At 33.9% G+C, this 21,946-nt stretch overlaps 1 protein-coding gene across 3 annotated transcripts in view; it reads left to right on the forward strand.

Annotated features, from left to right (window-relative positions):
• LOC150075503 (very low-density lipoprotein receptor-like) overlaps positions 1–21,946 on the forward strand; it is a 77,960-nt gene that overhangs the window by 40,646 nt on the left and 15,368 nt on the right. For all 3 annotated transcript variants that reach the window (XM_090388780.1, XM_090388779.1, XM_090388781.1), the window contains 11 exons: positions 833–958; positions 3,905–4,021; positions 4,259–4,501; positions 5,079–5,198; positions 5,336–5,464; positions 5,645–5,764; positions 9,305–9,433; positions 15,767–15,938; positions 16,295–16,513; positions 18,306–18,424; positions 18,533–18,672. In XM_090388780.1, coding sequence (XP_090244906.1) covers positions 833–958; positions 3,905–4,021; positions 4,259–4,501; positions 5,079–5,198; positions 5,336–5,464; positions 5,645–5,764; positions 9,305–9,433; positions 15,767–15,938; positions 16,295–16,513; positions 18,306–18,424; positions 18,533–18,672 — 1,634 coding nt within the window. The remainder of the gene's footprint in view (positions 1–832; positions 959–3,904; positions 4,022–4,258; positions 4,502–5,078; positions 5,199–5,335; positions 5,465–5,644; positions 5,765–9,304; positions 9,434–15,766; positions 15,939–16,294; positions 16,514–18,305; positions 18,425–18,532; positions 18,673–21,946) is intronic.

The following is a 21,946-nucleotide window of genomic DNA, read 5'->3' on the forward strand; positions in this document are numbered from 1 at the left end:
TTGACATTTCACTATTGAGGTATTTCAATAAATATTGTATTTGGAAAATTAAATGCACTAGGCATAATCCTTATGGGTTTTGATAATTAACTATATAATATCGGTGTAAATACACCATAGTTACCCCATAGATTTGAGCTACGATTGTAGCATAGAAGGCATCGTTTTAATTGTATCTCATAATGTGGTTGTTTTATTTGAAGTAATTCAATAGTAGCTATCTTGTTGTGAAGGCAACCACATTATGAGATACAATTAAAACGATGCCTTCTACGCTACAATCGTAGCTCAAATCTATGGGTTAACTATGGTGTATTTACACCGATATTATATAGTTAATTATCAAAACCCATAAGGATTATGCCTAGTGCATTTAATTTTCCAAATACATTACCACCACACCCATCTGGCATCTCTCATAATGTGGATATAACTTCGCAACTGAGATGGCTTGTTGTATTACCTACCCGCCCACTGATGACGAAGCCAAAAAACTTCGAAACGATCGTCTGGGTGGTGGTACGCTGAAAATAAATAACAGTAGCCTTCTCTACTAGAGAAGCGTTATTTATTTGAAGTAATTCAGTAGTAGCTATCTTGTTGTGAAGGCAACCACATTATGAGATACAATTAAAACGATGCCTTCTACGCTACAATCGTAGCTCAAATCTATGGGTTAACTATGGTGTATTTACACCGATATTATATAATAAATATTGTATACTTTACATGATTGGTAATTCTTCCTAGCATCTCATTTGTTGCTTAAACTTTTATGTTAAATATCATTATTTAACAAATTAAACAGTGATATACTGAATTATATTTACAGAACATAAAACGTGTTCACCTGACCAGTTTGCTTGCAAGTCACCTAGTGGAGTTTGCATTCCTATTACATGGCACTGTGATGGCCAAGATGATTGCATGGATGGTTCTGATGAATCTGATGATTGCAGTAAGTTGTAAAGCAGAAAATAAAGTATTTATATTAGTTCTGTTATGCGTAATTAGTGAGAAAGCCCTCTTATGATTTTAATAATAAATACTTGGAGCAAATCAAATTTTTAACATATCTCATCCTTTCTTATATCTTTGCTATAAACGTAGACCATATGCATAATTTTTAAAAATACTGATATATTATTAGCAGTTAATCTTTTATTAATTTTTGTCAATTCTTGCTAAATTCATGTTAGTGTTAGTAGCACCAATATTTCAGCTCTGCAGTCATCCAAAGTATACTTGCATCTGAAAATTGTGTACAGTAAACCCCTGCTGTTTGCAGGGGTTATGTTCCTGAGAAATACCGTGAATACTGAGTTATGGCTCCCATAGTAATAAAGGGATTCAGTTCCAAAGTATGAAATATATAAGAAAAACTAGTCTAAAATTTTGTCTATGTATGTATTATATGTACCTTCATAATATGACTATGTACATAGACAGTACATAGTGAAATGCAACATACTTGTACATACTGAACAAGGATTAGTGAGAAACATCCACGCTCGCGATTTTATCACCCCCCCCCCATCCACTGAGCGCTGTTTTGACCGGGAAAGATAATTTTAGCCATGCCCATGTTTTTTTATGGCGGAAAATGTTCACGGCGCTTTAAAATTCACATTTTGTTAGGTTCCATTTTATATTAAATCAGCGACCGCGAATAGCGGGGGTTTACTGTATATATTACTATAGAAAAACAGATGGAAAGTGTGCTCTTCATGCAGTTTATGAACTAAAAATTAAAATAGTTCATAAACTGCATGAAGTTTCACCCACTTTTTTTTTTTTTTTCTTCAGAGTTTTGGCTCTGAAGTGAGATAGTTGGACAGTTATATATATCTGTCCAACCTTCTTGTTACTAAAGGTATCCCAGCATGGTATCTGAAAAATTAAAGTTCACTGTTGTCAACTATTTCTTGGCTTTTATCCCAAAGAGGTTGAATTATAATATAAATTAAGCAAATGCCCACTTGTGTTTTTTTTACTTACCCACTAGAATTCACATGATGTTCTTTTCCTTGACTGAATTTTTTCTGTGAAGTAAGAAACAAATTAGAGGAATGATAAATGATATTTAAATCGGTGTTTACTATTTCCTTGACATCAAGATAAATTCCCACTAAATTCTGGAAACTTTTTGGAAAATTTTTATTAAAAGCTCAAATATTAAATAAAAGTGCAGCTGTTTCTTTATACCAGCCCCATATGGAAATTGTTTTTTTTTCCCACCCTTATAAATAGTGATATGTATCTTCTGTGCTGTTAATGGTTCAGGAGACCTCAAATTAAAAAAAATAATAATAACGTAAAGGTGCCATGCTAAAAGAATTAAGGGGTGATATTACTGTTATTTTACTTTATTTTTTTTTTTTTTTTACTTTATTAACAAATTTTGCCCAACAGTGTTTCTTTAGACAGTCTTATAAAACTAAGTGGCCAAGATGCGAGTGCAGACAGTGATTTATGGTATCGCCCATAGCCAACAGAAAACCACCACATCAGAATATATTACCTGCAGCATTATCAAAATATTAAGGTGCCCACACCGGGCCCTTCTATGTGATTTGGAAAAGCATAGGGGAGGTGGAATTCCTTTTAGGAATGAAATCATTTCTAGGCATTTGTAAATTCTTACAGAAATCAGGAGACAAAACTTCTTCATAATTTTCAGCAGCAGATAGACCAGGTGCACTGGTCTACCTGCTGCAATGTTGCTGCACTAATATACAGCTACAATAATAAACAGTATTCTATTTCTCTTTGCTCGAAAAAGAGTTCTATACAGTGCAGCTTCATTAAGCGAAGCGGACTAGCCAGCTTATAGAACTCTGAAACCTGAATATTTAACACAATTCAGTTTACAGTTGAAAGAAACCAGAAAGTATGAAATTTCTCAGAATCCATTTTAATGGAGAATTGCAATATCCTGTAGCATAAATTAGAAGTAATGTTGATAGAGAAATAATTTAATTGCTGCTCCTTGCATTTAGTATTTAAGGTGGTTGATAAAGTTAAATCTCTATCAGGAAATTGCATATTATTATTAATTATTCAAAATCTATTGGTGGACTTGTGCCTTGTTCTGCTTTAGTTTAATGCATACAGGCTGGCCTCAATTAACACGATTAATTCGTCTTGTGAGCACATAACGCAAAACGGAAACACGTTAATTGAATATAATAATCAATAGGAAAAATTATAATTGGTCCTTGACCTTCTGGAATGTCTATAAAGAATTTTAAAAATACCTTTTAAATAACTGTGTACAATGTAAAAGATAATGAAAATAATTACGGAATTAAATGTTTATTGCATAAAACAACGGTTCCCAAATATTCGCGGAATATTTTAAATTTTCGAGGGAAACGCAGCGATACTCGACACCTGTCAGACACCATGCGAACTACTATCTTGAGGTAGTTCACAGTTTCAACATTTCTTATTAAGTTGTTTGGATCTAACTACTAAATGGAACTGTTAGATATTTCTTTTGGTCTGGGTGCGCCGTGAAAAAATTACTGAGACACTAAGGGTGCCGTGAACCGAGAAAGTTTGGGAATCTCTAACATAAAATACACGATGAAGAAATGACTGTTGTGGAAATATTTGAACAGTGTTGACTTTCTTCTCTTTTCATCAATCAATTTCCAACAACAATGTTCTCTGGGCCCTGGCGATATAAATAAATATCGCAGAGAACCTCAAACCTTTTGTTTGAGGTTCTCTGCACTCTCGCTCTGACCACTCAGCTGTGTAAGGCCTCTTGGATAATATTAGCACTAGTTGAAATAGCTGTTACTTTGCATCTTGTATGTGTACATTACTGTGAGACTAACTTCATACCAATATTTGGGAGTAAATTCAGAATATTAATGACAATGATTATTCATTTCAGAGCAAATTACCTGTACGTCTGAAGAATTTACATGCAACAACAATAAGTGCATTACTAAAAGGTGGCAGTGTGACCAAGATAATGATTGTGGAGACAACAGTGATGAAATCGGATGTCGTAAGTATTGTACTCATTGGCCAAACAGATTAACTTTTAAAATGCAGTGTTGAATGGTTAGATATACTGAATGGTATTTGGTACATTGTGTCGCATACCATTCAGTATATCTTTCTGAAATAAAAATAAATAATTAAATAGTTTTCTTAATTATTTTAATAATGTAGAATTTTCCTTATGTATATCCTGTTCATTTTGTATTATTTATCCTTTTTTATTTTATTTTATTTTTGACAGCTAATGTCACATGCTCTAGTACCGAATTTATGTGCCAGAATGGTAGATGTCTTCCTGATCGATGGCGATGCGATGGTGGTATAGATTGTACCGATGATTCTGATGAACGGGACTGTGCGACAACACCACCACCAATATGCAATTCACGAGAATTTATGTGTGCAAACAGAAGAGACTGCATTCACATATCATGGCAGTGTGATGGAGATGAAGACTGTCCAGATGGATCAGATGAAGCACACTGTAAGTATGTTTTCTACCAGGTTATTTATACTACTTCAGTTAGTGCAGATTATTATATAAAATACTTTTATGTTAGCACCAGAGCTGCCAAGGTCAAAAGGTATGAACAGTTGAAAACAAGAGTGTGAGGTTTTTCCCAGTCATTGAGGAAGTACTTTGTATATGGAGCAATAAATTGGAAGTGCCATTTTTGAAATTTGTACAAATTTCAACAATTGGCACTGCATCATATTCAAACTTCAATTTTTTTTTTTTTTTTTTTTGCAAGAATGGAAGAGTATAGATTTACTTCTCTCTCTCTCTCTCTCTCTCTCTCTCTCTCTCTCTCTCTCTCTCTCTCTCTCTCTCTCTCTCTCATGTATGTTTCTTTTTTTATATATACTAATGAAAGTTTATTGTTTTTCATTCTCTTAAATTCTAAAACTACCGATTAAATATCAATTTACTGAATTTAAGGGACTTTTTTTTATTTGGCATACTACTTAGACTTACTAATAAATGAAAGATGGTAAAGCTTACTTTGCTTTTTTTTACTTTAAGTAAGTTGTTGATATATTTGCTGTATATCATATTACAGGTAATAATACTTGTAGACCAGACCAGTTTCAGTGCAAAAATCTTCATTGTATACCTGGACAGCTGCAGTGTAATGGCCACGATGAATGTCCTGATCGCTCTGATGAAGAAGATTGCCCAGGTAATTTTCAGTTTTGCAGGATATTGACTGACAGTTTATGACCTTGAGTTTTTCTGATTTTATTGATGTCAGCTGAACTTAGTATGTCTTTATTAATACTTGAATAATTAAGATTTGACCATTTGTATATTACATAGTTCCTGATAAACCATGTGACCTCAGTACACAATTTGATTGTGGTAGCAACAGTTGTATTCCATTAAATCTTGTTTGCAATGGCCAAAATGACTGTGGTGCTTGGGAAGACGAGCCTCAAGATAAATGTCGTAAGTTTTTGTACTATATTTTTGCAGAAGGTGTTATTCTGAATTTAGAATTGTTGCTTACTAAATTAGCATACCATGAAATCAAATTAAGTTGGTTCAGCATTAATTTTATTTTTTGTCCCTTAATGATGTATTCATTTTTCAAGCTATTTTTATTATTTTTTTCTCTCCTCAATGTAGGTAAAAATGAATGTGAAAATAATAATGGGGGCTGTTCACAACAATGTATTGATCTCCCCGTTGGTTATAAGTGTGACTGTTTTAGTGGCTACAAACTGGTGGATAACAAGACCTGTGAAGGTAATAATATTTTTGTTTGAATGGTTTAAATATAACTTTACCAGAAATCACCATCTACTATTTGATTCTTTTTTGTAAGTGTTGTAAAAATATACAGAAAATTTATTGCAAATGCTGTTTTGGCCCTATCAAAATTAAAATGACTTGTCCATTTTGTGTGTTTCCGTCCCTTATGTTTCCGTCCCTGCGTGTTTCCATCCCTGCTGCAAGCCTATTAAATGCTTGCAGCAGGATGAACTTTGTATTCACCACAAATTGCCTTGGAAGTCAACTTACTTTTAAACAAATTACCTTAATCTACCATTTATTTTTAATAACACTTTCAGCATATTTCAGAATTTACTGATCCATTATCACATAGCAGAGGTCTCTAGTTACAGTTCAGAATTGTAACTAAGAGGCCATCTGCTATTTGATAAAACAGCTTGAGTTGCTGGGTGGGTGACGAAGTTTGTACTTAAAATAAAGACGGCAAATGATACCTTGGCCTTCTCAAAATTATGAAAAGTAGGACTTTTATCCCTTTTGTGTGTTTTGATCAGCAGTTTGGGCATGAATGATACACTTCTGTATGACTTGTTTTTGTTATCTAAGTTGTTCTTTTTGTAGCATTCACAGGTGAATCAAAATGGCGAAAATTGTGAAAATCTAAGCACTCTTCACCTTTGCATAAAAGTTTTGTTTTTGTGAAAAATTAAAACTTATTTTTCACAAACTACTCAATTTCATTGAGTACACTTGTCTGTTTCTCTGAAAAAATGCCAGATAAATGACATTTAATGCCTGGAACTTCTGTTCCTTAGATGCTCTTTGTGCATTACTTTTGTGAATTGTTGGTATTTGCAGGCAAATCTAATGGCACTTGTCAAATCGATTGGAAAGGTATGATGTTTGAATTATGTTGGTAATCAGAATATTTTTCTAAGGATTTTCATGTGGTAGTAAATTAGTTGTTTTGAGACAGGAAGTAATGGCTTTCATCTTGCAAAAATACTTTCAAATATTTATACATTAAAAAGAATACTCTTTTTTTTTTCATTCATAAGCTGACTAGAATACTATTCAGCTAGTGAATGCCTACATAATATTTGGTATTCCATGAATAGTTCATTAACATGACAATTTTGACACACTGCACGTTTTCCTCCTGCTTTGTGGATACAGGTAGCCCTCAGTTTACGTGGCTATCCAACAGCTCTGTTACATATTCATCTGTAACCTTGTCCAATACTGCCTCTTGCATCAGCCTGCTAACATGTTCACCAATGTTCTCCCCTGGCTCTAATCCTGTGAAGTCCTGCATGAATTGTGAGAGAAGTTTGCACCACATTCCATCCATACAGTTCACTGACACTTCCTCCCAAGCTGCATTGATGTTATTAATGCCCTTCAAAATGTCAAATGAGCACCAATAAACCTCGATAGTTTTGTCTGACCTGTCCAAAACTCTCACTATTTCCATGACGGTTTGACAGAGTTAATAGGCTTTAAAGGTTGCTGTTATGCCCTGGTCAGTTGGTTGCAAAACTGAAGTGGTGTTTGGTGGCATGTAGACAACATTGGTGTCCAGGGATGTTACGACTTCAGCAAGGTTTGCTGGTCTGCCAGGGGGCATTTTCCAGGAGAAGAGCCCAGCAGAAACTTTAGCCTGTCTTTTGCAGCCTTAAACCTGGTGCAGACTGCTCTTCATGGGCAATTAGCATTAGTAGAGGCACATGATGTAAGAAAGCAAGCTTATATAGCATCAGCCAAAAAAAAAAAAAAAAAAAACCTTCCAATTTCACTGATCCATTCATTCCAAATGTTTGTCTAGTTCTGCCTTGAATTTATTTAAGCTATCAACTTCCACAACAACAGATGGAAGTTTTGTTCCAGCAATCAACTACCCACTGGCTAAAGGGCAAACTTTCACACATATTCTACAAGTGTCTTTCCTCAGTTTGAATCTATGCCCCCTCAGGTTTGTAATCTGTGCAAGAGGAAGAATCCTATCAGCGTTGAAGGTTCATGATGGCAATTTCTCTCAATAAAGCCTAGTCTTGTCAACATTCAAAATGAGATCAGGAGGATAATTACCCTCTTCTACAATGGCTTGAAACTCTGCAGGAAATGCTGCAGCTGCACTTGCCACCTCACACTGCGGCACTTTAGATATTTAAATCACACGGACCATCTGTTGCTACCTAAAAATGTCTCATTGCCACCCTCTTTTTTTTTTTTTAAGATCTTCAAAAATTGAGTTTGTTTTATCAGTAATTAAGAGCTTGAGTCAAGGGTGTTTTTTTTTTTTTTTTTTTGTTTAAGCCATCCACCCACAATGGCAATTCCCTCCCCCCTTTTTTTTTCTAAAATTTTACTTCTGTTATAACTCTTGCATCACACTTATTATTTTAGCATATTGCATTGATTGTTTTATTTTATCTGCATTTTTCATTATGGTATTCACAGTTGGTGGAAATTTCATACTTCTATACACATTAGGAAGTGTCTGACCATCTTCCATTCTACGAATTACTTCCATCTTTTTTTCAAACATGATCGATCTACGTGACTTTTAGCGACATTTTGATGTTCACTTGGCTTTACTGCATTTCTCTTACTAGACATGGCAGCTCTTATTTTATTTATTTAATCAACAATTTTTAATTAAAACTCAGAAATTGACATTGTAGAATAGTGGCTCAACAATAGTACACCAACAAGCAAACGGAGTGTTCCTCTCCTCTTTAACTCTGGCAACCTCATCCCTGATTGGCTTAGATGGTAGATGGAGATAGCTCTCATCTCTGACTGTGCTGTTTCTTTACATCATATTGTATTTATAGTTGCACATTTTTGATATTTTTTTTATAGTTTTTTAAGATTTTTGAATTTCTGGTTTTAAAGCAATCGTTATTGTGAATTGTTGCAAAAGAAACAAATCTCCAAGGACTAACTGTATATCCAAGTCAAGTTTGGTCCAATTGTTCATATGTCAAGGGTGATGATTGTGTACAAATTACACATTCCAAAAGGTTCTAAAGATTTTCTTTGGGATTGAGATCAGGAAACTGAGGAGGCCAAGGAAGATAAGATTATCTGTTTCATGTTCTTGAAATAGTGCAAAAGCACTTTTTCAACTCTGAATAGTGGCATTATTTTAAAATAATTTATCTACTTAATTTAGAGAAACGTGGCATTTGAAGTAATTTCATGCAGTAAAAATATACATCAATTACTGTAAGTGTACCATTTTTGAAATGGAGAGTGTTGACTATAATAACCTAAGATCTTAGCTTTTTATATAAACATAAGATCAGTTAGGCTGGTAATTTTTTGTTTTGTATTGTTTATTCTTTTGTCTCATCTATGCTCTCATTTACTCCATAGCTGACCAAGCTGAATCTTGTATTTTACTAACAGATCATATTAATGCATAATATTAGACCTTCACATATGAGTACTTAATTTACAAGAGCAGTTTTTAACAGACTATTCTTAAAATCTTGAAAGTGGTTAATGCTAAAATCTTTTCTGTAACACTTGCTTTTTATTTTGCAGATATCAATGAGTGTGATATCCCAGGTTCATGTTCTCAGACATGCATCAATACCAAGGGACATTTCAAGTGTGAATGCATTGAGGGTTACATACTGGAGCCTAGTAATCACTCTCGTTGCAGAGCACAAGGTATTTATACTAACATCTTAAGGATTACTTCAAATTAGTGTTCTGCAAATTCATAATTGATAGATACTCTGATATTTTGCCTCATATAATAGTCTCTACTGGTGACATGACTTAATGTTGATCTACACTGGTCATTAGTAAATTACCACCTATTACTTTACTGGGGCTTAAATACATCATGAGTAAAGGCAACTTTTCCCGTTTTTTGTGCTGTTTTAGGAGCAATTTGGATATATGAAAATAATCTGAAACATTTTAGCAATGTGAACATTATTGATATACAGGTTTTTTTTTTTTTCTAGGAATTGTTTTTAAACTGTTACAGCAATCTTTGCATTTATGGCGTAATGCTGACTGAGTTTCATTTCCAATTCTGCAAATGACAAGCATGTGTCACAAGTCTGCCTGTTAAAGTGATAGTTGTAAATGTTTGTGTGTGTGCAGTGTAATTTTGGAGTTTTAAATATTTTTGATTTATTTGAACATTTCAAAGTTGGCAGAGAAAAGGAAAGATGGTTGGTCCTAGTGGTTATAAGATTGTAAAGAGCATAGCAGAAAAATAATTTTTTAGAAGTAAAGGGAAAAGCAAAAATAGTCTTCAAGTAGATGGAAGAAGTTTTAGTTAAGTGTGTACCACTACTGCAAGGTTTGACAATTAAATTACAGGATAATCAGTTCAAAGACAACCTGATGAATGAAATAGCTTTCAGTATATATTTTTTTTCAATGGAACTGTCAAGTGGCTTCGCATTTGTAAGATCACTTGTAGAGATTGCAGGTTTTTTTTTTTTTTTTTTTAAGTGCATTTCAACTGACTGCCACCCGTTGCTTATTGCATTTCTTTTAATATCCTCTATAATGAGGATATCAAGGGGCTGACAATTTGTGGGAATTCAACTAGATAGATATCTATGTTAGCAGGGAGTCAAATAGGTGGTTTATTATTTTTTATTTTCTGTTTATATTTATCATTTTTATTTTATTTATTTTTGTTGTTTGCCATTGCAGCAAAAGCCGCATTGACCAAGAAAAACCATGCATGGTACTACAGGTCCCAATACCTTTCATGTTAGGGATTTTCTTTAAAAAAAAGAAAAAGATGATTTAATGGTATGGTTATTAGCTGTATGGTACCAGGCAGCCCTTGTGGATTTGATTTTGGAGAACATGTAGCCCATGGGAAATTTTTTTGGGGACAAGTGTAACCCACAGTTCCTCACTTTGCTAAAAACTGCTTGTTATCAGCAGAATGTGACCTAGCATTATAGTGCAGCAGGAATTAGCTCCCTCTTTCTCTGAGACCTTACTCAGTATATTCATTTTAGCTAAATGATCCAAAACTTAGTGTTTTATCTGGTGGAACAAAAGTCACAGTCTGCCTGTTGAAGTGATAAAGTATAAATGTGTGTGCATTGCAATTGATTGATCAAGGGAATTAGTGATTTATTAACAAGCAAGGAATCGATTGTAAATGATCAGTTCCTTTGAGTTGAAGAAAATGATGAACATCAGTTTGGTTTTTGTTTTTTGGAAACAATTTTTTTGTCTTGAAGAGAATGTTTGTTGCTATTCCATGCTTTCTCTTTAGCTCACATTAGAAACACTGACTTTTTGCCTGTTAGGATCAAATTGAGCATGAAGGTATCAAAAAGGTTGAATGAGTGCTTTCCATGCTTTGAGTCTAGCAACTTTGGCTCAACTTTGGTCAAACAGTACAAAACAGAACCTAACACAGATATTCTGTTTTGAACTTGAGACCATTTTGCAGGTTTGAAGCATTGTTGGGACACAGTGTTAATTTTTTTCTAGATCCTTGCAGCCATCCCAAAATCTTGAAAGATGGCAAAACTTTTATGTTCCTTGAGCAGCACAGGTGTGTGTAGGTAATGTAAATATATGAAATGAGGAATGGAGCACTTAAGCTACTTAGGTGTTTATTGGAAATAAACAGCTATCTAAATAGCTGTTTATTTAAAATAATTGTGAAAATTCCAAGTAGATGGAAATGATGTTTTGTGGTTATTCCTACTTTCCATATTCTTGTACATGATCCCATTTTTCCATATCTGTGTTTTTTTTTTTTTTTTTTTTTGTTTGTTTTTTTTTTTATTTATTCATTCTTGTGTGATAAAGATTTGACATACATGATTTCTAGGTCACATCTGTCAAACTGTAGTGCAATCTGTGTGTAATAGTAAAATAGCAATGACAACAATCCCCAAATGTTTGTGGTAGGAACATACAACAAAAGATCAGATTTCCATCTGTACAGGCAGTTCTGCTTTAAGAGGGTCTTCCCCCTCCCCCCAAGTATCAACAAATCGAAAATATGAACATTAATTGCAAAAAAAAAAATGAATTAACCATTCATAAATACTGCATTTCAAACCACACGCATAGCTATACAAGACAGTGTTACTCTGCTTTATGATATTAACCAGTTTCAGAGACACCATTGTATCGTGAAAATATCGCAATGTGAACCCAATAACACATTGTTTTTTGGTAATTTGTTCCACACCACAGAAGTTAATTTTCGCTATATAACTCTCTAAAAGGGCATTTTTATAGTGTAAATTGTATTAGTTACCAATTCAAATCATTAAAATGCACTACACTTTCATCGTTATCATATGTTCTGTTATAAGAACCAATTTTGAACAGCTTCGTGATATTTTTCTAAAGCACATTTCTTCCCAACCATAAAACAAAACAATTTGTACTTTCTGGTTTATTGGGCTTATCTGTTACTGCAAGCAATTATAAACTGGTAGTAAACTCCATGTCATTGGATTTGAGAAAATACCTGTACCTGGAATTGTGGTTTTTTTTTTTTTTTTTTTTTTACATTATGGTGAAATGTGTTTCCCCTTTACTGAAATCTTCAATCATTTAAAGAAACAAATTTTCAGAATCTTCTCTTCATTCCTTTTTTTTTTTTTTTTTTTTTTTTAAGCTTCATAAACTGTTACTCCACACAAACCATGTTAGTTCAATTTGTGTGTTCTGTTAAAAAATGCTTATGCATGCTATTGAAATTTATAAAGAAAAAAGAGATTATCTTGGAGACAAATGCCTCGAAGCATTTCTGAAGAAGACAACTCCTTATGCAATAAAACAACAAGTGCAGAGCCAATAATGAGTGATCAACGAGTGTGCATTTAGTCGATGATGAAGAATAATCATTCTTTAACATTTGTAAGTCATAAATAATTTCTTTATTATTATAATTTGCTTGATTTTACAGGCTAAGTTTTGGATAAATCAATCATTTTTTAACATTTATGTCTATGGGAAATAAATTCCCCCTTTACGAGCACTCGTGCTAGGAACAAATTAACTCGTAAAGTTGAACTACCTGTATATAATTTCCAGTTGGAAATAGAGATATTTAAATCTTGCATAAGTGCTTCCTTGCTCTTTTATTGTAGTGAAAAGCATGCAAGCAAGATAGTGCTTTGTACACTTGTTTTAACAATTTGTAGTTTTGCATTGTTTTTTATACAACTTTAAAACAAAATTTAATGTTTGCTATTTGTCATTTAACATGATGACAGTGCCTTGAATAATGCAACATTTCTAACATGACTGCATGCCAGTGATTTAAGATCTGCAAATGGCCTTGTAGAAAAAAGTAGTCATGCATAACAGTATGAAACATTTAGTCCTGTATGTTTTGTTTTGGCATGCATCAAGGACTCAGTCCTGGATTAATTGTTCAATGAGTATGCCATTTGTATTCATATCCTATTGTTAAACTCTTATTTTTGGTTCTAATGATTCAGAATCAGCAAGGAAGCAGTGAGAAAGCAGTATTGAACGAGTTAGCATATTTGCAAATGATGACAATACTTCTCTTTCTACACATTTGTTAGAATGTGTAGAAAGCAGATGAGCAATGCAGTAGAGATATGTGAAAAAATTATTGGGGAAAGAGAGAGAATTTGTAAACAGAGCTGTTACAGTAAGTCACTTCTGTAGGAACAGCAAAATCTTCAACTTTTTAGCTGCTGGTTCAAGGAGGACAATTGAAGACAGTTGTTCTTTGGAATATTTTGTTTCCAAGGATTCAGTAGTATCACAAGGGATAAGGATGCACATTAATGCTAATGAGATGCAGCTGTTTTATAACCAGTTATCTTTTAGTATGTATCTGCCTAAAGGAGAGATTGTGAATGTAAGAAAATGAAAGAAAGGCTCATTGTGCAGATAATGGTAAATGCTCAGTAATGGTTCATTAGTTTCATAACAAAGAATTTTTTTCTCCACTTTTTGTTGATTTGCAGTGACTAGTCTGAAAGAAGCCATTGGTGCAAAGTAGCCAAAAGAAGTCCCTAGTTTTTATTATGCATTTATTTATTACTTTTTATTTTGCCAAATTTTGATAATTTAATTTTTTATATATATAGATATCATTCTTTGAATGTATTAGTTCAGGGTTGGTTTTTTTTTTTTTTTTTAAGTACAAGATGGTGTCAGTGTAGAACAATGCTGTATGAACCAATTTCTATTGAGAGAGAGACCCTATTATGTGCAAGTGTGTATGATTGATGCTGTCAGCTGAATGTTCTTATGCAGCTGATAGTTATCACAGTTACAAACATTTGTCATAGTAAGGAGCTGATTTTGGAAAATAGACAAATTATAGTGTCATATTGCTTTGAAAGTGGGCAAAGGTTTGGAAGCATTGCCCATTTTTCATGGGCACTTCTTTTTCTTGTTCATTAAAGTGCACAATGCCAGGGTCTCAGAAATACTGACACTTAACCAGATGATATAGTATGTTGCTCTTTCTGCTGAGTGAACATCTGAACTGGAGGGAAATGCATTTCTATAGCAAATTATAACAAGACATTGGTACACATCTTCAGAATCAGAGGTCCAGTATGAAATGGTACCACAAAGGATCACCACCACCCAAAAAAATTCAAGAAACAATCTTTTGATATCTAGATCAAGGCTTTCATGTATTATGAGATTCAGGAGAATTGATTTTCTGCTACCTTAGGCAAGAGCAAACTCTCAGTATCGCACTAGTTCTTCTCAATGATGTGCATGTCCAAATAGATTAAACTTTACAATCTGGTACCCCTTCCAATCGATCTTTGCTGAGGATGTGATGGACAGGCCCCACCAGTTGCTTTTTACTTAGTGTTAGAATGAATCCCCTCCTCCGTTGTTTTAAGATCAGGAAGTCATTTTTCGATTTTAAAACAGTTGCAAGGGGAGAATAAACACAATTTGCAGTGATCAGAAGCTCTGATCACTGCAAAGAAAGCAACGAGTAGGAGGGACTAGGTCTGTTCAATCATTGGTACTTGCAGTGATCAATGGGAAGGGATAATATGTAAAGATTAACCTATAGCAAATTTGACTGCAATGGCAGTCAGAATTTCCAGACTTGTTGGAAAATTGTGAATCGCCCCTCCTTACATGTTGGATTTAGTCCACCAGTGAGTTTTTTTTTTTTTTTTTGTGCCGATGCACGACATGTGATGAGCTGAAGCATGGTGTTAGGACTTGGTGCCATCACCTTGCTCTGGTGATAGCAAAAATGCATTGGCATAGACTATCTTAAAAAAGAAAAATTCTGGTATGCAAGTTCTTTTTGTAAAATAAAAATATTTATTTAAATATAAGTCATGTTGAGCAATCATTGTATTATCTCTTCTGCATAGCTTGTTATATATATCATTCAGCTTTTCAAACTTTTATTAGCCCTGAAATCATCTTAAAAAACATTCAATAATTAACAATAAATTAAAAATGCATCCAAATTAAATAAAAAAATTAATGATAATTGACAGAATATATGCAGAACTCAAACCCTCATCTCGGACCATTTTCTTAGTTCCCCCCCACCCCCCATTTTTTCCATTTTAGAAAAGCATAAAAGATCGTAAAAAATCTTGCGGAACTCCAAGCTCTCGCAGAACAGTTCTGTGAAGCCCAGTTTTGAAAACCTGTATTATGCATAGCCTATGTATTCATTGGTATTAAGGCTTTTCTTGAAATGTTTAGATTTTGCATATGTCATCTGCATTTACTAGAGAGATATACTGTGTAATATTAGTCATTTTGCTATGATTCTTATTCATAGCATTAAGCAACTTGTTGGCTACCAGCCAGAAACACTCCTATTTTTAAATAGGATAATTAGGTGCAACTCAGTATTTTTTCCAAAAGAAAATTTTGTTTATAAACAGCCTGTCTAATTTTCTGGTAACTAAAAACATCAAAAGCTGTAATGTGCAAATCCACTGTTTTTTTTTTTTTTTTTTTTTAAATAAGTTTTGCATTTTAGTAATATTTTTCATTATTTTATAAATGTAGAAGGACACCAGGCCTTGCTCTTTGCAAACAGACAAGACATAAGGAAAATTAACTTGGAGACTTCTGAATATGTTTCACTGGTAGAAAATCTTTTCAGTACAGTTGCAATAGATTATGACTTCCGTAAGGGAACACTCATATGGTCTGATGTTGCTGAAGAGGCTATCAAGAGGTAAAGAATGAAAGGAATTAACTTTTTTTTATTAATAAAATATTGATATTTTAATGACTTTAGTACAAACTAATCTTGAAACAACTTAAGACTTACAGCTTCAAAAAATAAGTTTTTGTGAAGTTGTTTTGGTCCTGATTAAATTCTGATTTTTCTGCAATACATTTAGTGAATGTTATTAGTGAAATATGGTTTAGAATATATTTCCATTAATGTATAATTCTCTTCCTATTAGGAGGGGTATTTAAATAAAAATTTAAATAATATCAACTTTGGATTGCATTTTAATTAAGGTTTACTAAAATTATGAGGATGAGTATTGCCGTATATAACTAGTTAGTGTTTTATCTTTTTAGTGCTCCTATTGATACTGGAACCCCTGTGACTACTCTCATTGACAAAGATGTTAAAGCAGTTGATGGTATTGCTCTGGACTGGATTTATGGACACATATATTGGACTGACACTGTTAGAAAAACCATTGAAGTGGCTGATATGAGGGAAAAAATGAGGAAGACTCTGTTCAACATGGATTTGGATGAACCACGTGCTATAGTTTTGAATCCTTTAGCTGGGTAAATATCATGTTATCATCTAATTGAATCCAAGTATAGTATATTCTTTTTAGTTATTGTATCTGATTAACATCATGTAAAATACTAAGGTTGCTGAAGACCTGCTGCATGTACTTGCTGTTTCTAAAAAAACAGCAAATATATTGTATTCTAAAATTTGGTATGACAAAGTGGCAATGCTCATGAGCATATATTGTTAGACCTCACCGTAGCAGAGAGGTATATGAGTAAATGTTATAAAGCAATATCTTAATTGAAAGTAACTGCTGTGTTAGCAAGTTTTAGGTGGAGAAGTGTTAAAATTTACAGCAAACTAGCAAAACAATGTAGAGAATCATGCCTGTCGCATATTATGGCTGCATACATATTATACAGGTTTTTCAAAATTGGCTACAATTCATTGAATGATCTAGAACATGTAACCAACTGCTGTGACTGAACCAAATATTTGACTGCCTAACCCAAATATGTAGAATGGCTAATCATGACTAATTGTTGTATTAAATATCAGAGTTTACATTGTAGAGAACTTCTCTCTCAACTATAATTCAAAAAGATGGGCATATCTTCATTGCAGTTTGTTCTCATTTCAGTGTAACCATTAGGGCTGTCAGAAATGAGATGGGCAGTATTAACTCCCAACTTTAGATAATCATGAAGGCCATAAGTTCTGAAGTGGGCGCCTCCGTGGCCAGGAGCAGCAGTGCATAGCACACGCTTCTTGATTAGACCTGGGTTCGAGCCCGTGACCACCAAATACGGAGGATGCGGAAAGGTCACGGAATGACCACCGCATATCCCCAGAGCAATATGGCTTTAGTTGCTAATGCTCCTAAAAACCAAATAACAACAACAACATTAGTTCTGAAGTAATGAAATCAATCATGATCAATGTCCTAAGTTAGCTATTCACCAACTGCAAAGAATTCTGTACAGAAGGGATAGAAACACTCATTGCTATGAAAAGTAATTAATAGAGAAAACTGCAGTGATCAGTCACTCCATGTTTAGAAACAATTGCAGAATTGTCTTTGAATTACTCTTCCTTATGTGAAATAGGGGCCATTTTTATAAAATTGAAGATGAGAATAAAATTTAAAAAGGATATTGCAGAAGAATAGGGAGGGTACAAATGCTCTTTACTGAAAGCAACCTTAAGTGGGTGTATTTTTACCAACCTATAAAGATGGTAAAAGTACAATTTACCCCTCTCAATTTATAGTGTGTGACTTATTCTGTTCTGGTTTAACACAGCCAAGAAACTGCAATACAGTCTTCATGCATGATGTTTTCAAGAATGTAACCACAAAGTTAATTCTGAAGGAAAGGAGCATCAAAATAGATTATAAATGATAATTTGATTTTGTTGAACATTGTTAAAAATTTACAAAAGTAAAACTTTCAGTTTACTTTGAAGAAAAGACATGAAGATCATGCATAATTGAAATTGGCAATGCCTTTGCAAGTAATATACTTGCAAAAATAGGTTTACTAATTCATTCACAACACTGCATTGCTACCAGTGTAAATGTTCATTGTCATACTCTGTTTATTATCATATGCTTGTATTTTCTGCTACAATTAAAGAAAATTCATACCAACTTAACTTTCTGCAACTTTCAGCTGCAGAGACATAAACACTAGATGGAATTTTTTGGTTATATAGAGAAACCATAAACAAAAATTTCTTGCAAAAATCAATCCCCATATTCATTTGGAAATTTCCTCTAATTGTTATTGTTTAATTTGTTTTTTAATGAATTACAAAAATAAAGGATGATATTTTTATTAGGTGGATGTTCTGGACTGACTGGGGTGAACCTGCAAAAATTGAACGTGCAGGTATGGATGGTAGCCAGCGGCAAGTAATTGTGTCATCCGATATTAAGTGGCCTAATGGTCTGGCAATTGGTAAGTTTTAATGACTTTTATGATGTTTTTATTGGGATACACTAATATCAACACCATGTAAGGTAATCAATAAAATTAACTTTTTTTTTAATTTTTTTTAATCTTTAGATTTTGTGAGTGAAAGGATCTTCTGGGTTGATGCAAAATTGCACATTCTTTGTAGTGCAGATTACAATGGTCAAAATCACCACGTAATACTGTCTTCTCCAGTTATTCTTAAACATCCATTTTCTATTGATGTATTTGAAGTGAGTATTTTTATATGATAGGGCTAATTTTTACATACAGTACCTAAAATATTTGTGTATATTAGTTAAATTTCATCATGCTTTACTTTCAGTGTATTTAGCTAAAAAAAAAAAAAAAAAAAGAAAAGAAAAAGTGTGTTCATCTTGATGTTAGATAATTGTCATATGTTCCACTATTCCTGTAACTTAACTGGTGTGAACAGCTTAATTCTTTAGCTAATCCTATAGCAATTTTAGTCACTTCTTAAACTACTGGAAACCCTTTGCTCCATTTTCCCCTCATAAATGAAATGGTAAATTGATATTTTCAAATAGTTGCTTTTCAAACAGAAATGTTCATGTGATATTATTAGCACTTCTTTAACAATCGTTGCCAGCATGTTTATATTTGTGACACCATACTCTTTTCTATTGCACAGCTAGTTTCTATTCACCTCCTGTATAAGAGGTGTGACCCATCTCATAAATTGGTTTTTTTTTTTTTTTTTTTTTTAAATTCTGCTTGAAGTATCCTATTATGTACTTAACCATTTACTAATTGATTGCAACAATTTTTAAATGTAATCTTTAAAGAAAAGCTTAATTGTTTTTTTTATTATACCTGTTATTTTCTTTTTACCTTTTTTGTTGATTCTGCTGACAGTATTAAAGAACCCATTAGGAACTTCCATATTTGAATTTATAAAACTGTATAAAAAGTGCATAAAATTTCAAAAATTATTCATGTCCACATTTCTGCTATACAGGGTGTCTCAAAAATACATAGCATAACTTCAGGAATGAGTTCCTCGTATGTAGACAAAAATATTTTATATCAACGTAGTTCCGGAAATGCTTGGTTTCAGAGTTTTGAAGGTCTGTCTATGACACTTAACTGATCACATCGCCTTATAGTAATTGTTCAAAATGTCCACCTTCTGCCTGAATATAGGCCTCACATCAACGTCTTATGGACTCGCGAAGACGATGCCAAATTCCTGGCCTGTTTCGTATTGTCTCACAACCTGTCACAATTAGATTGCGGAGAGTTCCCACATCAGCTACTGGAGTCAAATACACCAATGACTTTAAATGGCCCCACAAGAAGAAATCTAGTGGGTTTAAATCAGTTAAGCATGGAGGCCAGGCAGTTGGTCCACCTCTACCTATCCACCGACCAGGAAACCTTCGATTCAGGTAATTGCAGGCTAGGTGGCTGAAATGTGCTGGAGCGCCATCATGCATGAAGTGTGCTTGTTGATGAATGATCAGTGGCGTGGCATCCAAGAAATCAGGCATGTTGTTTTCCAGAAAGTTTCTGTATGCCTGCCCTGTGAGTTTGTTTGGAAGTACATGGGGACCAAATAACTTATCACCAAAAACACCTGCCCAGATGTTGAGGCTGAACAATTGCATGTGGGTTTTCCTCAGCCCATACATGCTGATTGTGAAAGTTTTTTGGATTCCATCTTATGTGAACTGTGCTTCATCTGTAAATATCACTAAGGCAGGAAAGTGAGGAGTTGTACCACGCTGCTGCAAGAACCACTGGCAGAACATTACTCACGCAGGGTAACCTGCTGGTGACAAGGCCTGTACCCGTTGCAGATGGTAAGGATACAGTTTGGTGTTCTCACAACACTCTCCAAATAGTCAAACGTTGAACAGTCAATTGCATTGCTATTCTGCATGTGCTGATTCCAGGAGTGGCATGCACAACATCCAAAATCTCCTCTACTTCAGACGTCATAGATCTTGGTCATCCTCTGTCAGCAGCACGAGGTGTCAAGTTCCAATGTTCATAAAGGCAGCGATGGATACCTTCAGACATTTTCCTTTGTTCTGGGAACCTTTCGTGGTAAAAACGACGAGCCTCCAGAGCATTGCCATATGTCAAACCGTACATAAAGTGCATATGCACTTGCTCCTGATTTGAGTATCTGGTCAGAATGGAAAACCACCAGATTCTGTCAGTACCTTGTGATGAAGGAAATCACCTGCGGGAGATAAGACATTCCGGTTAATAACTCGGGAAGCAAGCATTTCCGGAACTATGTTGATATAAAATATTTTTGTCTATATATGAGGAACTCATTCCTGAAGTTATGTCATGTATTTTTGAGACACCTTGTATATATTTGACACTAAGCCACTTCAGTTTTGAGATTTGTAAGATTTTTATAAATCATTATTCATGAAATGTAAAAATTTTTCAAAATTATGCCATAATATTTTGCTTCTCACTGTGATCCACTGCTATTTATTTCAGTAGTGTGTCGCTTTCCCCTTTGGTTGCTATGATTCACTCTATCCTTCTGGATAGGCTTTCCATCAATAAATCATAGACCACAGTAGTATTGAGCTACCTATATGGGATGTGTCTTTCACTCACACACAGTTTCCATTTAATTGCATTGTTATTGTGTAGGTCTCTAGTTGGGACTCTTTGCCAGCCATTCCAACTTTTGTACATTCATGTCTGTGAATCTTGCAGGTGACTTGTACTGGGTGTGGGAAAGTCTTAGACAGCCTAGCTTTGCATCAATCTTTTCAACCTTTCATGCTAAGTTGAGTGTGAGACATGAATTTAATAGTAATTTCAAAATTACAGAGTTTATTAGAAAAACTTTCAAGCCTAAAGGTAAGTAACTCCCCTGGAGTTTGTAGTTTATACCCTGTAATTTTGAGAGCAGTGGCCAGGGAGTGTATTGAACCATTGAGGTTAATTATGAGAGCATCATTGGACTCTGGAGAGATTCCTTTCAACTGGAGAAGTGCCAAAGTATCACCAATATGTAAAGGTGGTTCTAAGAGGTTTTGTAATCTCGCAAAGTGGCAGAGCTTTATGAAATTACAAAAGCTTTTGTCGATAGATGGGGAAAGACAAGGATAGCTAAACCCCTGAAACAGTATGCTAGCTTGTTTTTAATTTAATATTATGTATTTTGTGTTTCTCTCCTTCTCTGATTTACTTGTAAAGATATAGCAATTTATTTGAATATGTTAAAAGAGCAATGTATAAATCTCGTGCTATAAAACTTTCAGTAAAGAAAAAGGATAAATATCTGTACTAACCTGTAATTTAATCAACTTTTATAACTCTGTTGACTGGAAGTTATTACTTGCACACTATCACGTTAGCACATTAATGAGACACATGCGAGGTGTATTCTTTCATGGTTCTGTTGTTGAAAGGAGGAGTTAAAATGGTTAGAAGCAGGTGTATATAAATTAAGTGGGTTTAATTATAAGAGTAATAGTTGCTAATGTATTTTCTCTTGTGAACAGAAAATAT

This window comes from Mastigoproctus giganteus, chromosome 14 (genome assembly GCF_048544385.1).
Source record: "Mastigoproctus giganteus isolate SK-2022 chromosome 14, ASM4854438v1, whole genome shotgun sequence".
In the NCBI taxonomy this organism is placed as follows: domain Eukaryota; kingdom Metazoa; phylum Arthropoda; class Arachnida; order Uropygi; family Thelyphonidae; genus Mastigoproctus; species Mastigoproctus giganteus.